The sequence below is a fragment of the Pleuronectes platessa genome, chromosome 2, assembly GCF_947347685.1.
Source record: "Pleuronectes platessa chromosome 2, fPlePla1.1, whole genome shotgun sequence".
NCBI lineage: Eukaryota > Metazoa > Chordata > Actinopteri > Pleuronectiformes > Pleuronectidae > Pleuronectes > Pleuronectes platessa.
Window position 1 is genome coordinate 24,937,938 of NC_070627.1, and position 17,826 is coordinate 24,955,763.

At 42.1% G+C, this 17,826-nt stretch overlaps 1 protein-coding gene across 1 annotated transcript in view; it reads left to right on the forward strand.

Moving 5' to 3' along the window:
• Positions 1–16,917, forward strand: part of chl1b (cell adhesion molecule L1-like b) — a 34,831-nt gene extending 17,914 nt beyond the window's left edge. Inside the window, exons 22-25 of the mRNA XM_053411249.1 lie at positions 5,201–5,380; positions 10,887–11,018; positions 11,897–11,969; positions 14,312–16,917. Coding sequence (XP_053267224.1) covers positions 5,201–5,380; positions 10,887–11,018; positions 11,897–11,969; positions 14,312–14,516 — 590 coding nt within the window. The 3' untranslated portion in view covers positions 14,517–16,917. The remainder of the gene's footprint in view (positions 1–5,200; positions 5,381–10,886; positions 11,019–11,896; positions 11,970–14,311) is intronic.
• The last annotated feature ends 909 nt before the right edge of the window (positions 16,918–17,826 follow it).

The window sequence follows — 17,826 nt, forward strand, 5'->3', positions numbered from 1 at the left end:
TGCGCGAAATGTTGAGGAGTATCAGTGTATCATCAGTGACATAAGTGGTATCTCCAGCTGCAGCCCAGCTGTTTGAGGGCGACGCCCATCTCTGCAGCAGCCTATAATCGCTTCACGTCTCACAGCTTTCACTATTGTAACGTTGTTGAACACATTTAGCATACGGTAATACCAGGCTGTTTCAACTACACTGCTTTGTAATGGCACATTGTCTGTGTGAAACCTTTTGATCATTGTGTCACCAATGGGTTAATAACATTAGCAGGCATTAGAAATACATTTCAAAACACAAAGGCTGAATGTATCCTCAAGTTCCCCTCACTGCTGAGAGGACGGTGTGGTCACACTAAGAGCTGCCAACTGACTGTGAAGCCTGAGGTCAAAGGAGGCCAGTAACAACTAATGTAATGCCTTTACCTCCCTGCAAACTACCAACTGTGTCATAAAAGTGAGATGAGGTCTCAAATTCAAAACTTTTCCTTTTCCTTTGATTTGATTCCGTTTTAACGCAATGTTTTTTTGAGGTTTTTGTTGCTCAGATTCATACCTCATGCTTTTCAAGGTCATCAGATAGCTGTGCACATCACACCAATTGACCTGGTGTTGAAAGTTCATACTACATGATGACTGATGACAAAGGATCACACATTACACAATATGTCACCAGGACAAATCCCCAGGTACTTCGATAAGACTGGAAAAGTGCTATATAAATACAGTCTTTTACCTTTACTCAAACTCAAACATAGCTTGATGACAAAAATACAGTAGAGAAGAGACATAGTGAATCTGAATGATCCTCCTGTTCTTCTGTGCCGGCCTTCTAAGAAATGACCCATCACGCTGGATGAGGTGAAACAGAAATGATTCAATGGACAACACAGTTACTAGAAATAGTGAATGGAAATTATTCTCAACTCTGCCATCAACAAAGTCATACTTTTCACAACTCAGGAACAAAGACACAAAGTTAGAGGGCATGTCACCTCTACACGTACCTCTTTACACTGCCTTCATACCAACCTACCCTCTGATTGGTAGTGGTGCTGATTCATCTAGATATTTAGGATGCTAGAAATGTAGGCGTCAAAATGAATCAATGCTGAGGATACACATCGCCACTAGAACAGAGAATTTTAGAAATGCTGCTGACCCCTTTCAGTTAAAAACTCTGGTCCTTCATTTCAGAATGGAATAGCAGAAACAGATACGTTTGGAAATGATGACATAGACAAGCCTCTTGTAGATTGGGTCCTTCTGGTCAGAATATAGCCATTCCTGATTCTTCAGGCTCCTATCACATGACCCCCTTCTGAAAGAAACCTACCGGCATTAGCCTCGATTACCAGTGTAAAACGTAACATTGATAATTAAATACAAGCAATGCTGACCCTGTTGTAGTTAAACACTGTATTTCAAGAGAAACGTCTGATTTGTCTTTTCCCCATTGCTGCTTCTGGTTTGTGGCTTAGCTCTTTTTGCAACTAACAATCAACTGCTTCCTTTGTAAACCGGAACTCACATACCCAGTGTAATGTGATAGGTATTTTTAGGCGTATTAGTATGGACAGGGATTGATACTGATGTGGATCTAAAACAGGTGTTAAAAGAGATAGTTATAGCTTAAAAACATAGTTTTAAACTATAAAGTGAAATATGGATGTAGCCCTAGTCAGAGGAGGCAACGTGTCATCAAGCCTCTCGAATTGGATCTTTGACAAGTTCACACAGCAATTGTGAGTGACAATCAAAGACTGAATTCACTTTGATGTGGGCTTTTTTTGGCAGGCTGCAAAATTTGTCATAAACTCTTAAGAATTTCTGTGAGGTTACATTTTTTTCTGTGTAAAAATGCAGATTGATCTTTCTGAACCATTTTTCAGTATATATAAGTGACTGTAGAGTAACTCTCCATGATGGACCAATTGGAATTTGTACTGCACTGACATAAAATATCGTCACACGTGGGAGTTCAGAATGACCTTGGCTGCTATTCATTCTGTATTTGGGCTGAACTCACACTTGTTGTTGGGTCATGTCTCAGATTTCAGTGTTTGTACATCTCGGTCTGTTCCACACTACACAAGGCCAGCTGTATTTGGCCCAACAGGCTAAGTAATATTTGGAAATCTAAATGTTGTATGAATTGAAGGAATAGTCGGCAGCCTTCAGCCAGTTCACTACATGAGATGATTCGCCTGAGTTTGTCAGGATGAGGGAGAAAGAGAATAATGATGCTTGTGGCCTCCTCTCTGTACCAGTCTCCAGTCGCACCGGTTGCATTTCTCACCAAAAATAAACAGTTTTTATTCTCACAAACAAAACAAAACATCGTGATGTCTAATAACAGTGGGTGGTATCTGAGGGAAAAAAGGGAAGCAGGCCAATACATTCTTGTCATTGTGTGCTACCAGAGAGACATAGCACCTCTTTCCTAGCAAAGGTCACCTCAACACCTGCTGTGTTTGTTTTTGTTACACAGAACATAAATGCCACCCGTCTACCTGCCCGCCTGCTTTACGTAGTGAAAAATGGGATCCTATCACAACGTAGTCAAAGTGCAGATCACAACAACACAAAAGAGAGCCTAGTTATAATGTGCAGAACATAACCTGTTTGCTTGTGAAATGCAAATAGGATTCAAAGGGATAATAAGCCAAAGAAAGAGCAAATAACAATTTGTCTTTTGCTAATGTTAACAAAGAAAATGTGCAAATCAAAACAAGTGACAAGTTGCTTTTCTTGGCATTGGTGTGAAGAGATTGTCACTTGGATATCTTTTTGTCATGCCAGTGAATGGGGAGCTTTTGGCTGTGAAGCAGTAAAGGCAGGAAGCTAGTCTTATTTGTGTTAGACCAACAACAAGTAAATGTTTTCGATTATCGTCCACAAATTAATCAAATTATTTTGTACAAATAAGAATATGAAGGTACGAGAGATGAAGACAGATTGGGTATGTTTGTTCAAAAGTAGTACATTTTGATTGGAAAAGAGACCAGGATCAGCAGTTAGCTTTATAAAGTAGAATGTGAGCAAAAGAATAAAGTGGATTTAGTTTTGTGTTGCATGTCGAGGACAAGGACTTTAAAAAGGAGACTCTTCTCCTTACTACAATGTCAGTGTGGGATATGAAGCATGTGAAATAAAATGGTTCCAGGGGTAACAATGCAAAATGTTCCGAAAATGAGTTACAGTGCCTTGCATAAGTATTCACCCCCCTTGGACTTTTTCCCATTATGTACTGTTACTAACTGGAATTCAAATAAACTTTTTCCCGTTTGATCAACAAAACATGCATAGTACTTTGGAGGTGCAAAATAAATGTTATTGTGACACAAACAATAATGAGAACAAAAAAGTTGACATCTGTTGGGTGCATAAGTATTCACCCCCCTGTGTCAATACTTGGTAGAACCCCCTTTCGCTGCAATTACAGCTGCAAGTCTTTTGGGGTATGTCTCTACCAGCTTTGCACATCTAGAGATGGAAAGGTTTGTCCATTCTTCTTGGCAAAAAAGATGAAGCTCAGTCAGATTGGATGGAAACCGCAATCTTCAAGTCTTGCCATAGATTCTCTATTGGATTGAGGTCTGGGCTTTGACTGGGCCATTTTAAGACATTAACATTCTTTAATCCAAACCATTCCTTTGTAGCTCTGGCTGTATGTTTAGGGTCATTGTCCTGCTGGAAGATGAACCTCCGCCCCAGTCTCAAGTCTTTTGCAGACTGCATCAGATTTTCTTCAAGGATTTCCCTGTATTTGGCTCCATCCATCTTTCCCTCTATTCTGACCAGTTTCCCTGTACCTGCTGAAGAGAAGCATCCCCACAGCATGATGCTACCACCACCATGTTTCACTGTTGGGATGGTGTGCTCAGGGTGATGGGCAGTGTTGGGTTTTCGCCACACATAGCGTTTTGCATTGAGGCCAAAAAGTTCAATTTTGGTCTCATCTGACCAGAGCACCTTCTTCCACATGTTTGCTGTGTCTCCCACATGGCTTCTGGCAAACTCCAAACGGGATTTTTTATGGATCCCTTTCAACAATGGCTTTCTTCTTGCCACTCTTCCATAAAGGCCAGATTTGTGGAGTAGACGACTAATAGTTGTCCTGTGGACAGATTCTCTCACCTCAGCTGTGGATCTCTGCAACTCCTCCAGAGTAACCATGGGCCTCCTGGTTGCTTCTCTGATTAATTTTCTCCTTGTCCGACTCTTCAGTTTGGGTGGACGGCCTCCTCTTGGTAGGTTTGCGGTTGTGCCATATTCTTTCCATTTTCTTATGATGGATTTTATGGTGCTCAGAGAGATGTTCAAAGCTCTGGATATTTTTTTATAACCTAACCCTGCTTCACATTTCTCCACAACTTTATCCCTGACCTGTTTGGTGAGCTCCTTGGTCTTCATGATGCTGTTTGTTCAGTAATGATCTCCAACAAACTCTGAGTCCGTCACAGAACAGGTGTATTTATACTGAGATTAAATTGCAGACAGGTGGACCCTATTTACTAATTATGTGACTTGCAAATGTGACTTGTGAATGCAATTGGTCGCACCAGATCTTTGTTAGGGGTTTCACAGTAAAGGGGGTGAATACATATGCACTCAACACTTTTCAGATTTTTATTTGTAAATAATTGTGAATGTAATATTTCCCCCCACTTCCAAATGATGCACTATTTTGTGTTGGTCCATTACATAAACTCACGATGAAATAAATTTTAATCTGTGGTTATACCATGACAAAATGTAGAAAAGTCCAAAGGGGGTGAATACTTATGCAAGGCACTGTAGATTGCTCATTACTGTGTGTGGGTTATATGGACCAGTGTTTCCCAATAATGATCTAGACTGCTGACCTAGCACAGTTTCATATTGAAGCAAAAACATTTACACTTCTCACAATAACATGTGAGATCTCTAACCAGTTGGCAGCATCAATGCGGTTCTCTCTCTCATACAATAACTTGCCTTTCAGTCTTAAGTGTTTGTACCTGTCATTTGGAATCTGATGGACATAAGACTGGCCACTATGCAAATGCACCCTCCTTATCACCACTTGAACTGATTCTGTGGGTAACCCTCTGCATCTTTTTCTTTGATCTTTTTACGCCATTACAAACCGTAAACATTTTTGGTGCATTGCTTGTATGACCTCATATGCAAAGTCTAAAATAAATAATTTGTCTTTTTTCTCTAGTCAACGACACAGAGGAGGTGGGGCCCTTGCAGATGGTAGACATCAGCAACCCCCGCACCACCAAGTGGACCCTCCGCGAACTGGAGCCCCTAAGCAAGTACAAGTTCTACCTGCGCTCTTGCACCGCAGTGGGCTGTGGGCCTGTTGTCAGCGAAGAGAGCACAACCACCCTCGAAACAAGTGAGTGATGGGAGGGTCCAGAAAGCACCAGACCAGGTGGTGTGTGTGTGTGTGTGTGTGTGTGTGTTTGTGTGTGTGTGTGTGTGTGTGAGATGGCCTGTGGGTGTGAGAATGAGTGGGTAGCTTTGTGGGGAAGACGGAGAGAAACACAGACGAGGGGTTTTAGGTGCAGAATTCAGGTTGAGCGAGCGACTGTAGGTGGCACTGCCTCAAAACGGTATTGAACTAGCAGAAGGTGATATATGCCTGGGCAGCCAAGCTTTTCATATCTCCATATAAGTAATTCTTGTGGATAAACAATTTCATACGGTTGTCGTGGAGATTTTCGTTTGTCACTGTCACAAGAGAGCAAGTGCTTATTGATTGGAGGGAGAGCGAGAGCAGTGAAACAATCCGCTGAGAGAAAGGGAAACTGAGAGTTTTGATGCTGAACTGTGTAATCATTGAAAGAGTTGGTGGGTTAGTAATCATAATGAGCTGGCTTGTTGCATGTAATCTCTTATTTTCAATTACTTATCATTTGGTGCGGACTGCAGAGCATTCTTCAGCTGAGCCGAGCCCCAGTGAGGGGGTGGGCACTGTGATATACGATGTGAATGAAACAGGAAACAGTACGTGGAGTCCCCTGAGTATCACTGTAATGAACCGCAGCAACAGATACTCTCCGCATAAACAACTGGGCGGCAAATTTACTGTGGTATAAAGTGGCTGTAATTAGTGGTTCTGAGGGGGTTGCGACACTCCCCTACTGGCAAGAGGATGCAACTGCAAGGCAAACTTAATTTTTATTTTTAATTTAATACAATTTGAAATATTTGATTTTGTAGCAGGTTTTGGAGTATGCACTGAAAGGATTTCAGTTATGTATTTAAAGGGATAGTTCACCAAAAAAGGAAAATCCACCTATTATCTACTTACCACTATGACGTGGAGGGGTGGGTGAAGTGTTTTAGTCCACAAAACCCCTTTTCAGGGGTAAACAGCCAAATACAATACAATTGAAGTAAATGGCAACCATGTCTTCAAACCTTTAAAAATTAAAATCATGTTTCCGTTAGCCACACCATTCAAATTCAACTCAAGACAGCATCATTTACACCATGTTTTTCTGAATTTTCATCTTTGGGTGAACTATCCCTTTAAGCCAAGTGTGTTGCCCGATGTTGTGTAACATGTCCTAACCCTAGTATATAACTATGTTGGTCATTAAAATCAATATAATAAATCATGAATTTATCCTACATTTTATCTTGTTATTATATAATATATTTATTTCAACACCCCGAAATCTAACTGACTTCCATCGTCCCTGATTCGGTTCAAGTTGTGTCATTCAAATACAAAACGCTCAACTCAATATGGGCACACACTGCAGGTGCTGAATATGCAGACAATGACTTAGCGTTGGCGTAAAATCACAGGAAGAAACCTAATTGGCTCGTAGGGGTTGTTTATTTAAAAGTGATTACAGGCAGGAGGATTCATTTTTTTGTGTATTGAATTGCAATTTAGTCAAGCTGTTACATGTGTGTGTGTGTGTGTGTTTGTGAGAGAGTGTGTGAGTGTGTGTGTGTAGGAGAATTCGAGCATTAAAATGTTCTGTGGTAATTCTACTGTGCACTATTACCATGACTCTCCCGCCACTAAACATTGCACTGCTTTCAACCGCAGCTTTGATCATACAGTGTCTTGTTAATGTGTGTGAATGTCTAAAACGTCTGCTTAGCAATGCAGTGCTTGTCCCCTGTGTCTTTTATTCTTTCAGTTGTTTCATTTTTTTTTTTTTTTCACAGCTTCCTCTTCGGCTTCCACTGTTGGCCTCAGTATGTAGCATCTGTGTTCACGTAGAAGCTGTAGCATGTCATACCAACACACATAACATGGACTGTATATAAAGATGACTGGTCAGGATGGCTCGCCAAAAGTCACCGTGCCTGTTTTATGTTTGTGCATCAAAATAAAAACTCAAAATGTACTGAAAACCAAAACCACCTTGAAATGCACAAAATGGTGGCATTCATAACTGGAATATTGTGACTTAAATTGTGGACAGCGGGAAAAAGTGTAGACATTTTTACCATCTTTATTTCCAGTCTATGATCTCAAGTACTCTGAAGATCCTTTTTTTCCTTCCTCTTTGTAATGATTTATTTATAAATTTGTGTGATGGTATGACATGTCTGACACACAGTAGTTCCATAGGTAGCGGGTGCATGTTTAGTTGTAGAAAATGGTACGGATGCTATAAACCTGTGTAAATCATCAGGCATATTTGAGTCTCAAACTGTTGAGCACATTTGATTTTTCTCGCACATTATCAAAAAGTGCTAAACACTTTGCTCCTCTGCAGATAATTGACCTTGTCTGCTGCTTGCCCCTGCCATCAGCAGAGAGCTCTCTGATGCCTCCTTTCATTAGAAAAATGTCAACTCCTCCTCAGATAAAGTTTGTGGCTTCCTCTCTAATAGCAATAGTAATGAGTAACCTAATTATAAATTCATACTAATCGTGGCTCATTAGCGGCTGTAAACGAATATTGACTTTTATCCTAGCAACAGCAGACACTGTGCAACACGTCTAAGTCAAGCTGAGGAAATAAATGACGCTTCAAGAGCCAAACGCAGGAAGAAGATCATAAACACGCCACGCATTCCATCCTTCTTCCCTTTAATGATGTGCAAAAAGAAAATTAAGTAGCTGTTGAAAGGCAAGATGAAGTCAAATTAAAATCCCAACATCTCACCTTCTGTATAAACATTTTTTTTTCTTTCTATATGACGTTTTATTGTACATGCGTAGCCACTAATTTTAGGTAAGAGCATGTGTGCTAACAGTAGACGGTAGCGCCCCGGGCTCTAGCCCCAGTTGATAATCACAAGGTTTGTCTTTCTTTTCAGGCAAGTCAGCTTCCCCCACACCTCCCAGCACTCCAAAGTCCCCAGTGACCAAACCCACTCGTTCCACCATAGGTAGAGCTGCAGCACATACTGACACCACAAGCATCAAACCACGGAGACAAACAAAAGCTGTGAAATAAATCTGAAAAAACTAGACAAAAACCAAATAGCTCTTGTATGTTTTATAGCCATATTTGTACAGTGGTGCAGCGATCTCCTGGACTCCCTGGCTTTGGCTTTTAAGGCAATTGATATCACAGAATAAAAAAGATGTTAAAAATACCTCTTCGATGTGGAAGGTAATTAGCCGTCTCCTGTATTTTTCTTTGATATTTGCAGTAGTTTCCAGTGGCAACAGGAGCTGGAATGTAAGGTAACAGCTCGGCTTTCCTGTTTGGAACAAGACAATTGAATGCTAATGAAAAAGCAGGTTTTAATTTCTCCGCTGCACCACAGGGAAATCGAGGATACAAGATCTATATCCTGATCCGACCGAGTAGCTGCAGAGTGGAGCCGCTTGAATGGGACAAATATGTCTAATTGTCAGTGATTGATTTGTTGGGCCCCAGTTCCCCAGAACCAAGCAGCATATTGACCCAACAGTCACCTGACATTTCCATGTAATCTTCAACTGGGTAAACAGCAGCACAGCTCTGGGACGAAAGTTGTCCACGGCAGCATCTGAGCTGAGACAAAATGGAGAGGAGAGAAACGTCCTCCTGGGGGGGAGGGGGAGGGGGGTGTGAGCTCAAACTGGGAGGCTAATATTCACTGGACACTGAGATAAGTGGATAATGGGAGGCTGTTGAAAGATATATACGAGCCTCCTGACTTTGAAGGGGCGTCTTCTAGGGCTCTGACTCCCCACTGGGTGAGCAGCTGCAGCATTTATTAGAAAACTGAGGAGTTGGTGGCGAAACCCGGCAGCCTGCCGTAGGATATTTTTAGTTCAGGGGCCTATGTCAGTCGAAGTCTTCACACAGGTCTAATAATTGCAATTACCACGGTTGCGGACTAATCCATCAACATTAGCTGGAGGCTGTCATGTGCGGTGGCGGCGGTGGGCAGCGCAGACGCAGGTGTCCTTGTGTGCTGAATTATCACCTGAGCAAATAATGCACCTGAGCTGGAGACGGGGCAGGAGATTTGCATGTTTGCCACGGGGAAATGAAGTGGACTGTGCTTTGTGGACCAGCTCAGACAGCTGCTGTCAAACCACACTAATGATGCATTTCATTCTCCACGTTATTAGATTTTTTTTTGTCTTCTTCTGTTGTCTGCTCAGTATGTCTGGCATTATCAGGTGTCAATGTGGTAAAAAGATATTTATGTCATCATGCAGAGAGAGATCACAAATATTGTAAATAAAAATTGTAAGGGTAGTAACTTGTAACAGCAACGTTTTTAGAAACAATCACGTGATCAAGATTCTAAACCCTTTAGGATCTCAGTCTAAATTCATTCTGCTTTGCATGCTTCACCTGCCATTCTACTTCCATCCCCACATTACTCTTGTCATGTGTGCTGCTGAGGGATTCACCCGACGTCCCACTCTGTCACATGTAATTGATGCGTCCGTACACAAACAAAACACCCGAGCGTGCGCTGAGCTTTCTTCGTAGAAGGTGAAGAGCCACATCCTTCATCGCACAATGACAACACTCCTAACCGCTCCATGAAGGCCTTGACCTTCTGTCCCCTATTACTAATCCTTCATCACCATTTCTCTTCCTTTCTTCATCTGCTCTCATCTCTTCCATCAGTCGCGGCCCTGTTGAATGTTAGCTCAGCCGTTAGCGACCGCTCTGCAAATATCAGCTGGATATCTGGAGGAGAGCACACAGAGTTTTACGATGCGTATATGAACAACCGTGAGCTCACATTAGATTTTTATTTGTTCTTGATATTGTTAGTGTGATTGAGGTAGCTTGTGTTTTTGTGAAACAGCTAATAACTGTCGCTGGGCTGTGACTGAAACTGTCCTCCATGTCTTTTCATTCACACCTTCACTAGATTGCTCTAGTTGTGTGTCCTCATGAGCACTCACCCACCCTGATGGTTCACCCTCTGCACAGGTGAGGGTCTCTGGACGGTTTCAGAGACCTTAAACACCTCTCAGACCTTCCACGTCATTGACGGGCTGGAACCTGGGACTGAGTACACTGTGCCTTATTCCTAACAGCTGGGTTGACAATTCTAGTATATTTGAAGATGTAATCACGACCAGGTCCACAGGTGAGGAGGGAAACCGTAATAGCTGAAATTAAAAGAATGTCAATCAGCAGAACTTATCGACCGATCACTGAGCACAGTGCAGGTGCATCCTTGAGCGGGGGGGCCACGACGTGCGGCCCTCTGCGCTGTGACGAGGATTTAAGCCGCTCACACTCGCTTAGAGGAATTGTATATGTGTACAGCGTTCCATGGTTGATTAATTAGACAAGCAGGATTAGCTGTTTAATATTAACATTGGAGCGTTTCCATCAGCAGCGCGCCCTACCACCTTCTGCCTCTGCATCAGATAGACTTTGTCGGTGTAAACATTCAATCAAGTGTCCCGATGAAAAGGCCAAGTCGTGTCAAAGTCACCGGGTATTGTTCCTCCTCAGGTCTGGCCAGCATCCATGGAGGAATATCCACCCAGGGCTGGTTTATCGGCCTGATGAGCGCCATCGCTCTCCTCACGCTCATTGTGTTGATCGCCTGCTTTGTCAACAGAAATAAAGGAGGGAAGTATTCCGGTAGGTGTTCGCTCACAAACACACACATTACCCTGCTTGAATAGTAATTGCTGCTCGCTGCATCATTATATTTCCATTTTGTTGTTGGTTGCTATGTAATAAATGATCAATTATCCTTGATGCCATTACAAGAATATGTAAGCTGATATGTTGTCTTTTTCCCAGGCCTCAAAATTATTTTAATGCAAATTTATACAGGAATAGGCTCCTGCTTTGATAGGAAAATTAGCATTTCTACTATATGTCCAGCATTTGAATGTTGCATTATTTAGACAAGCAGCTTTTCCCAGCCACATCGAGACTAAATGCAAATGCTGCACAAGGGGTGGCTGTGATGACATAAGCTCTACGGTATCTCCGTGATGTTCCTCCAGTTGGGGACATGAGAGTCCTTATCAGCTGTATTATTCACAGCTAATGGCCATCGGGTTGTCGTCCGGGCAGCGATCGCTTCACTTGTCAGCAGAAAAAAAGAGCGAGACGCTGCTCTGTCCTTTGTTTTCTCATTAAGTTCTCATTATCGCCAGTTGCTCCTACAACCTTTTCTTTTTTTTTTCTGTCACACCACTAAGCGATATATATACATTTAAATTGCTTCAGTTTTTACAATTTTTATCATGAATATGTGACACAACATAAAGATCAACTTTTATGTAGAATAAGATTCACATAAAACAATTAAAGAAAGTTAATTGTATATTTTCAATCTTTTCCAAAGCTTTCATTGATCTTTCATCCAGTGAACAAGTGCAGGGAATAAGGGACTGAGAATCTAACTTGTTCAAACAACGTTAGCAGTCAGGGGACACAGCAGTGATCTTCATTGGCAGCTGCCTCCAGAGGAAATCACTGATATCTTCTCTCTATTTTGTGAGCAGTAAAAGAAAAAGAAGACCTTCACCCTGACGTGGAGTCCCAGGGCATGAACGACGACACGTTTTGCGAGTACAGGTAAGCATAACAACAGGAGCACTATTTCACGCACAACAGTGTATGAATTTTCTCTTTTGCTAGCGGTGGTTTCTATCTTCTTCTCTTCATATTTCTCTCCCCATGCAATTTCTCCTCTCGCTGAGAAGACAACCCGGCGTGCACTCGGTTCACGTGGAGCCTCGCACTCCATCTGTCCAAGACATTTGAAGAGTAACTGGAATGTATGTGATAAACAGCAGTAGTGTCCCTGAGCTGTTTACGCATCAGTATAGTCAGACTGCTAGCCTCCCTTTATAGGACTTTGTGATCCCAGGTTCGGTGTTGTGTTGGTGTTAGATGTGATAGACTTTGCATCATAAAGGGATCCACAGCGGCGTTCAGATGCAGCAATTTTGTGTCCTTATGGAGCGAAACGCAGGCTGCGCAGCACGCAGCGGGAGGCTAAAACCAATCAGTGTAATTGAAAGTGGCTCCTCTCCAGGGCAGTAATATCTGGGCACGTTTCATTAATCCTTTGCTCGTCCAATTCATAACAGTCTACGGCAGCAGAAGTCCCAATGTAATTCCCCAATCAGTGGGATCTGCACAGCACAACAAATGATATGATATGATGGAGTCGCATGTGGCTCAGTCAGACAGGATTTATATTCTGTCACGTTGACTCCAGGAGCTGCTGGCACCAGCTATTCTTAAATTTGCTGCCAAGTCTGTGTAAAATACTTCTTGAGTTTGTGATAAATCGGTCACACCATTATAATGCCAAATTACATTTAAATGTCATAAATTGTGGAAACTGGATGTCACAGCTACCTTCTCTACGTTGGAGTCGATTCCAGTAAATGACTAGTAACCTCACAAGTGACTGCTGCCAGCAATAACCTCTTATAAAGCACGGCATGTGGTTTTTATGCTAGTTATAATCTTCTAAATAGTGACTTATAGTGGCGCTAGAGTTGCTCATCTTTATAATAAGCTCTGCTAGCTGGCTGCCGACAGTTAGCTTCCAATTTAGGTGACTTGTTTTTAAACTGCACCACTTTTGCTAGGTTTGTACTTGACATCCACACAACTCAGGAGGTTTGAGCCCCTGAAATCTGAACACGCTGTGAGCCCAATTTGAGTTTGAGTTTCCTGTGATGCTTGTTCAAACAAATGAGCTCCACATGTCTTAATTTGACTATTGCTAATTGTGAGTATGACCTCATTCACAAGGTAAGATAAGATTATCATGTTTATATGGCATTCATATGGCAGTTTTGTCTTTATCGGAGTAATATAGTATAGCAGCCATCCTCTAACCAGAAGGTAGGCGGTTCGATCCCAGTCTTCCCCATCAGCATGCCTGAGTGTCCTTGTTCAAGATACTGAGCCTTGATTTGCCCCTCATGGAAAGTGTGCTGCCCATAGATCGATTGTATAAATGTGTGTGTGAATGACATTAACAATAACCTGTTCTGTTAAGTGCTTTGAGCGGTCATCACGGCTAGAAAAGCTCGATATAAATACAGACCATTTACCCTGTGAACATAGCCATTGGTTCAACAAAATAACTCCCCAATCGCAATGTTCACTGTGGCTGTTCCTCTGTCATAGTATTTTCTACAACTAAGCACCCAATTTCAGAATCAACAATCTGCCCCCTGTGTACATCAGCACACACATGCCCAGTGCAGGTCATAGTTGTGTTATGAGCGATTTCAGGGGGTTAAGGACCTCAAATGCCTGTCTGGCAGACACACACGTAATACCGGTCATCTCATTTAATACTTGGCTCAAATTCACACACACTTAGCAATACACTCAAGCTACTTTGGGTTGTCGCCAAATGCTAACACAACAAAACGGTTCACCTTGCTGCCAGTTCTGAACTCACGTCTTTGTCAGGTTGATTGTGGAGATATTTGGTGACAAGTTACCTTCACAACTAGTTTGTGTGTTTCAACCTGTTTAAATTCAGTGAGGTGAAACTCGCTCGTCACTGCAGTCATAACAAAGAATTGAGAAAGTTCATCTCTAATGAACCTAATCAATACAAAGTACACACTGTATCATTGTCTGTTACAGGACCGCAGTGTGCAGCCTCAGTATCAGCACCACTTTAATGTCCCCTTCAGGATTTCTTCACTTTGTCAAAAGCAGTGATGCGTGTGTAGCTCAGCGATTATTACAGTTGGAACGTGTGCATGTGTGTGATGATTTCCCATTGGTCAGCCAGAGGTAAACACTAATGCCAATCACACTGGCTTCGTCGCGGCGGCAGTGATAGCTCAAGCCTGCAGCTCGGCCCCCTCCAATAAGCCATAGAGTGAAGCCATGGGTGAAATGAGGTGATTCTAAAATCCACTGTGCCTCTCTCGCAGTGACAACGACGAGAAGCCACTGAAGGGCAGCCAACACTCGCTGAGCAGGGAGATCAAAGCGGGGGACAGCAGGGACAGCCTGGTGGACTACGGCGACGAGGACGTCCAGTTCAACGAGGACGGCTCTTTTATCGGCGAGTACGCGGGCCGAAAGGAGAAGAGGGTGTCCGCTGAGATCAAAGCCGCCGCTCAGACACCGGCGTGAGGAGCGGAACCGCCATTCCCTCTTTACCCCGGGACGCCATTTTCATTAAACCTGCTGGGACGAACAAATGAAAGAGGAAGCAGGACATTATCCACACCAAGCACAAGTTTTGTGTCAAACGTAATGCGTCATTGCCAACTGCCATTCTCATGTTATGAAGCTCTGTTTCGTCAAGTTGCAACAGAATGACCGTTACTAAATACTGTGTATATATAGTGTATATTCTATGTGCGGAGTGTCTTTTTTTGATAATTATTATTACACAGAACATTTAGAGGGCTTGGATTTTTTTTTTCTTCTCTTTTCCATTACTTCCACTGCAGAACTGTTTGTACAAATGTTACAAAAATGTCACTCCCCATTGCACATCATTACACGCAGCTTTGCCTCTCATGTCATCTTGTGGCAGACCACAGACGAGGGGGGGTGTCCAGTTGATATTTTTCAACGGGAGCAAATATTACTGACCTTTTATATTTGAATGGATTCCTTAAATATGAAGTACAATATGTAAGATGTGTATAAAGGTTGCTTATTAACTTATTTTTTTCCCCTGTGGTTTTTCTACCTGACAATTTAACAAGGATATTTACATATCATTTTATATCATCAACATTGGTTGTTGAACCATAAACCTCCTGTGATATTAGAAGAAAATATAATTTAGTTGCCATGTTTATGAACATTTAGATCCATTGGACTGTATAAATCACCAAACCTAGTCTGTGCTTTGTAAAAGATTTTCTAAAATGTAATCCATTACAGGTCCCCATGTTCCTGATTATACATGAGAGAGAACCCTAACAATTTTTACAACACTGAAGATGCCAATACCTGATGTTTGAAAAGTTTTATAGGAATCTTAGGAATTTTAGGGAAATAAACTTGTTTTCTTTCTTGCTGACAGTTATTTAGTATGATTGATACAAAACCCAGAAGTCAGGTAGCTCAGCTTAGCATAAATACTGGTCAAAGGGAAATAGCTAGTGTGGCTCCGCCTTAAGGTAACAAAACCATTCTACCAGCACCTCACTGATAAAGAAATTACATCTTGTTTGTTTAATGTGAATTTAATACAACCCCTAGACACCATCATTTGTCAGTTGTTTTTTTTGTAGGTTAAACAGATGAGATATAATATGTTAATCAAAGACTTTTAGATGTGCTGGTAGGTGGATTTTGAATTTCTGGACAGGGCCAGACTAGCTGTTTCCAGCTAATCTAAACTAATGAGTTGACAGTTGTCTCCTCATATTTAACACACAGACTTAAGAGTTTTGTCAATTTACCCATAGCAAGAAAGTGCATAAGCATATTTCAATAGGATAACAATTTGAACTATCCATTTAAAGTGGATACTATGACTCTGTGTCGTGCTTCCAAAATGCTGGAAGACTTTTGCAGAAACATTCTTAAAAACAAAGGGCAAAAATGACTTTTGGTCCCCGGCATGTCAGGCTCTGAAAAAGCTGAGTCCTACATTTCCCATAAGGCATTTTAATTGTCTTTTTTACCAGGATGTTTAGTTCTTTCAAACTAGACGTCCCAGTTTGCAGATCAGGCTTAAGGTCTTTGTGCACCAAGTCCGTATATGTTGTGTCACAGTTACACTTAGACTCTGCAACTTTCATTCATTCAAGTTTTTGGAGCAGGTTTGATTTGAACTGTTTGGGATCAATTGGATCACAGAAATTATGTTTTCTTATTTTGAATATGTGGTCTCAGTTCTGGTAGGAGAATGAAACCAATGAAAACCTGAAACTATGGTTGAGGACCACAAAATCATCCCCAGTTCTTGACTCAATTTTATCTCATTCTATGAATTTCTCATATATAAGAATATTGAAAGGCATCGCACTCAGTGTGCAAGGTTTCTGTGTGTGATGATTTTCATCCGAATTTTTATTTAAAAAATGATAGTACGAACTTGGTAATCAAAGACCTTACTTTTACTAGACCTGCTCTAAATATATTTGTATTATCTAAATCAATATACCCGCGGTGGTAACACATTTACAGCATCAGTGTTATTTCTCAGAGTCGACTCCAGAGCCACAGAGAACATTGTACATTGTACTACAGGCTGAGTATCTCTGCATGAACTGACTTTAATGTGTGATGTTAGTTGTTTACTCCTTCAAGAAGAAGGTTTTGTCAAACCTGCAATGGATTGTGGATCCTGTGTAACCAGATTACTGGGATACGGTTGCATGTTTGACACCCACCAATACCGCTGATAGTGTGGAGACGTGAGTCTTAACAAGCCTTACTCTGTTAATACACATTCATTATGTTATTAGCACCATGACCACAAGTTGCCGTGTTTTGTAAAAATTCAGCCATTGCATGATAAGAATGTTAATTGGTGTTTTTGATGTCATTAAATTGCTTTACTTTCCTATATGCTGGTTATGGTCTGCTATTTGGGTGAGTGCCCCCACAGATGAACGCATGATTAAAGGCCGGCGCATGCTTCTGCGTTTTCAGGGGTCCTCAAGCGCAAGAGCCCTTCCGGGCCCCTTACCTGCTTACATGCCCCTTCTTACGTGCTTACATGCCCCTTCTTACGTGCTTACATGCCCCTTCTTACGTGCTTACATGCCCCTTCTTACGTGCTTGCGTGCGTCGCCCAATTTTTCTAACTATACAGCAAAGCTCCGCAAGCCTCAAGCAGCCCGCAAGGCTGTGATTGGTCTGCTAACTACATCCTTTCCGGAGTCGCATTTCCGGTTTCACGCCCCATAATACCGGCAGAAACCTCGGAAGATTTAGAAGAACGAATATGGACCAAATAGAAGAGCGTTTGGCAGAAGAGATCCGAAAGTATGACCACTTGTATAACCCGTCACTGGTGGATTTGTCCACCAGAAAAAGGCTATGAGGAGCCGGAGTGGCGATGTAAATAAACAGTCGACAGACGACTGCCACACCCAAAGAAGGCGTCTCTAAGGCCGTCTTCAACAGAACACGTTACTCCGCCTAGTGTTCTGGCGGGGAATTGCTTTGCAACACGCACAACGCTTGGAGAAGCATGAATGACAACGAGTCCTTCGACACAACTATGGAAAAGACGCAGTTGCAGAAGCATGCGCCGGCCTTTACTCGTCAGTCAGCAGTAAAGTACAAGTGGATGAGAGCAGTACCTGTGGAGCTGCCCTCATCCACTCTGTATAAAAGTGGCAGATGTTCGACAAATCGTTCCCATTATGCAGTGAGACTAAAACAAATGTAATGCCGGGGTCAAGCCTCTGTCTGAGTTTGAGCAGAGTGTGATTTACTCCGGCAGCAGGAGAGAGTCACCAGAAATCAG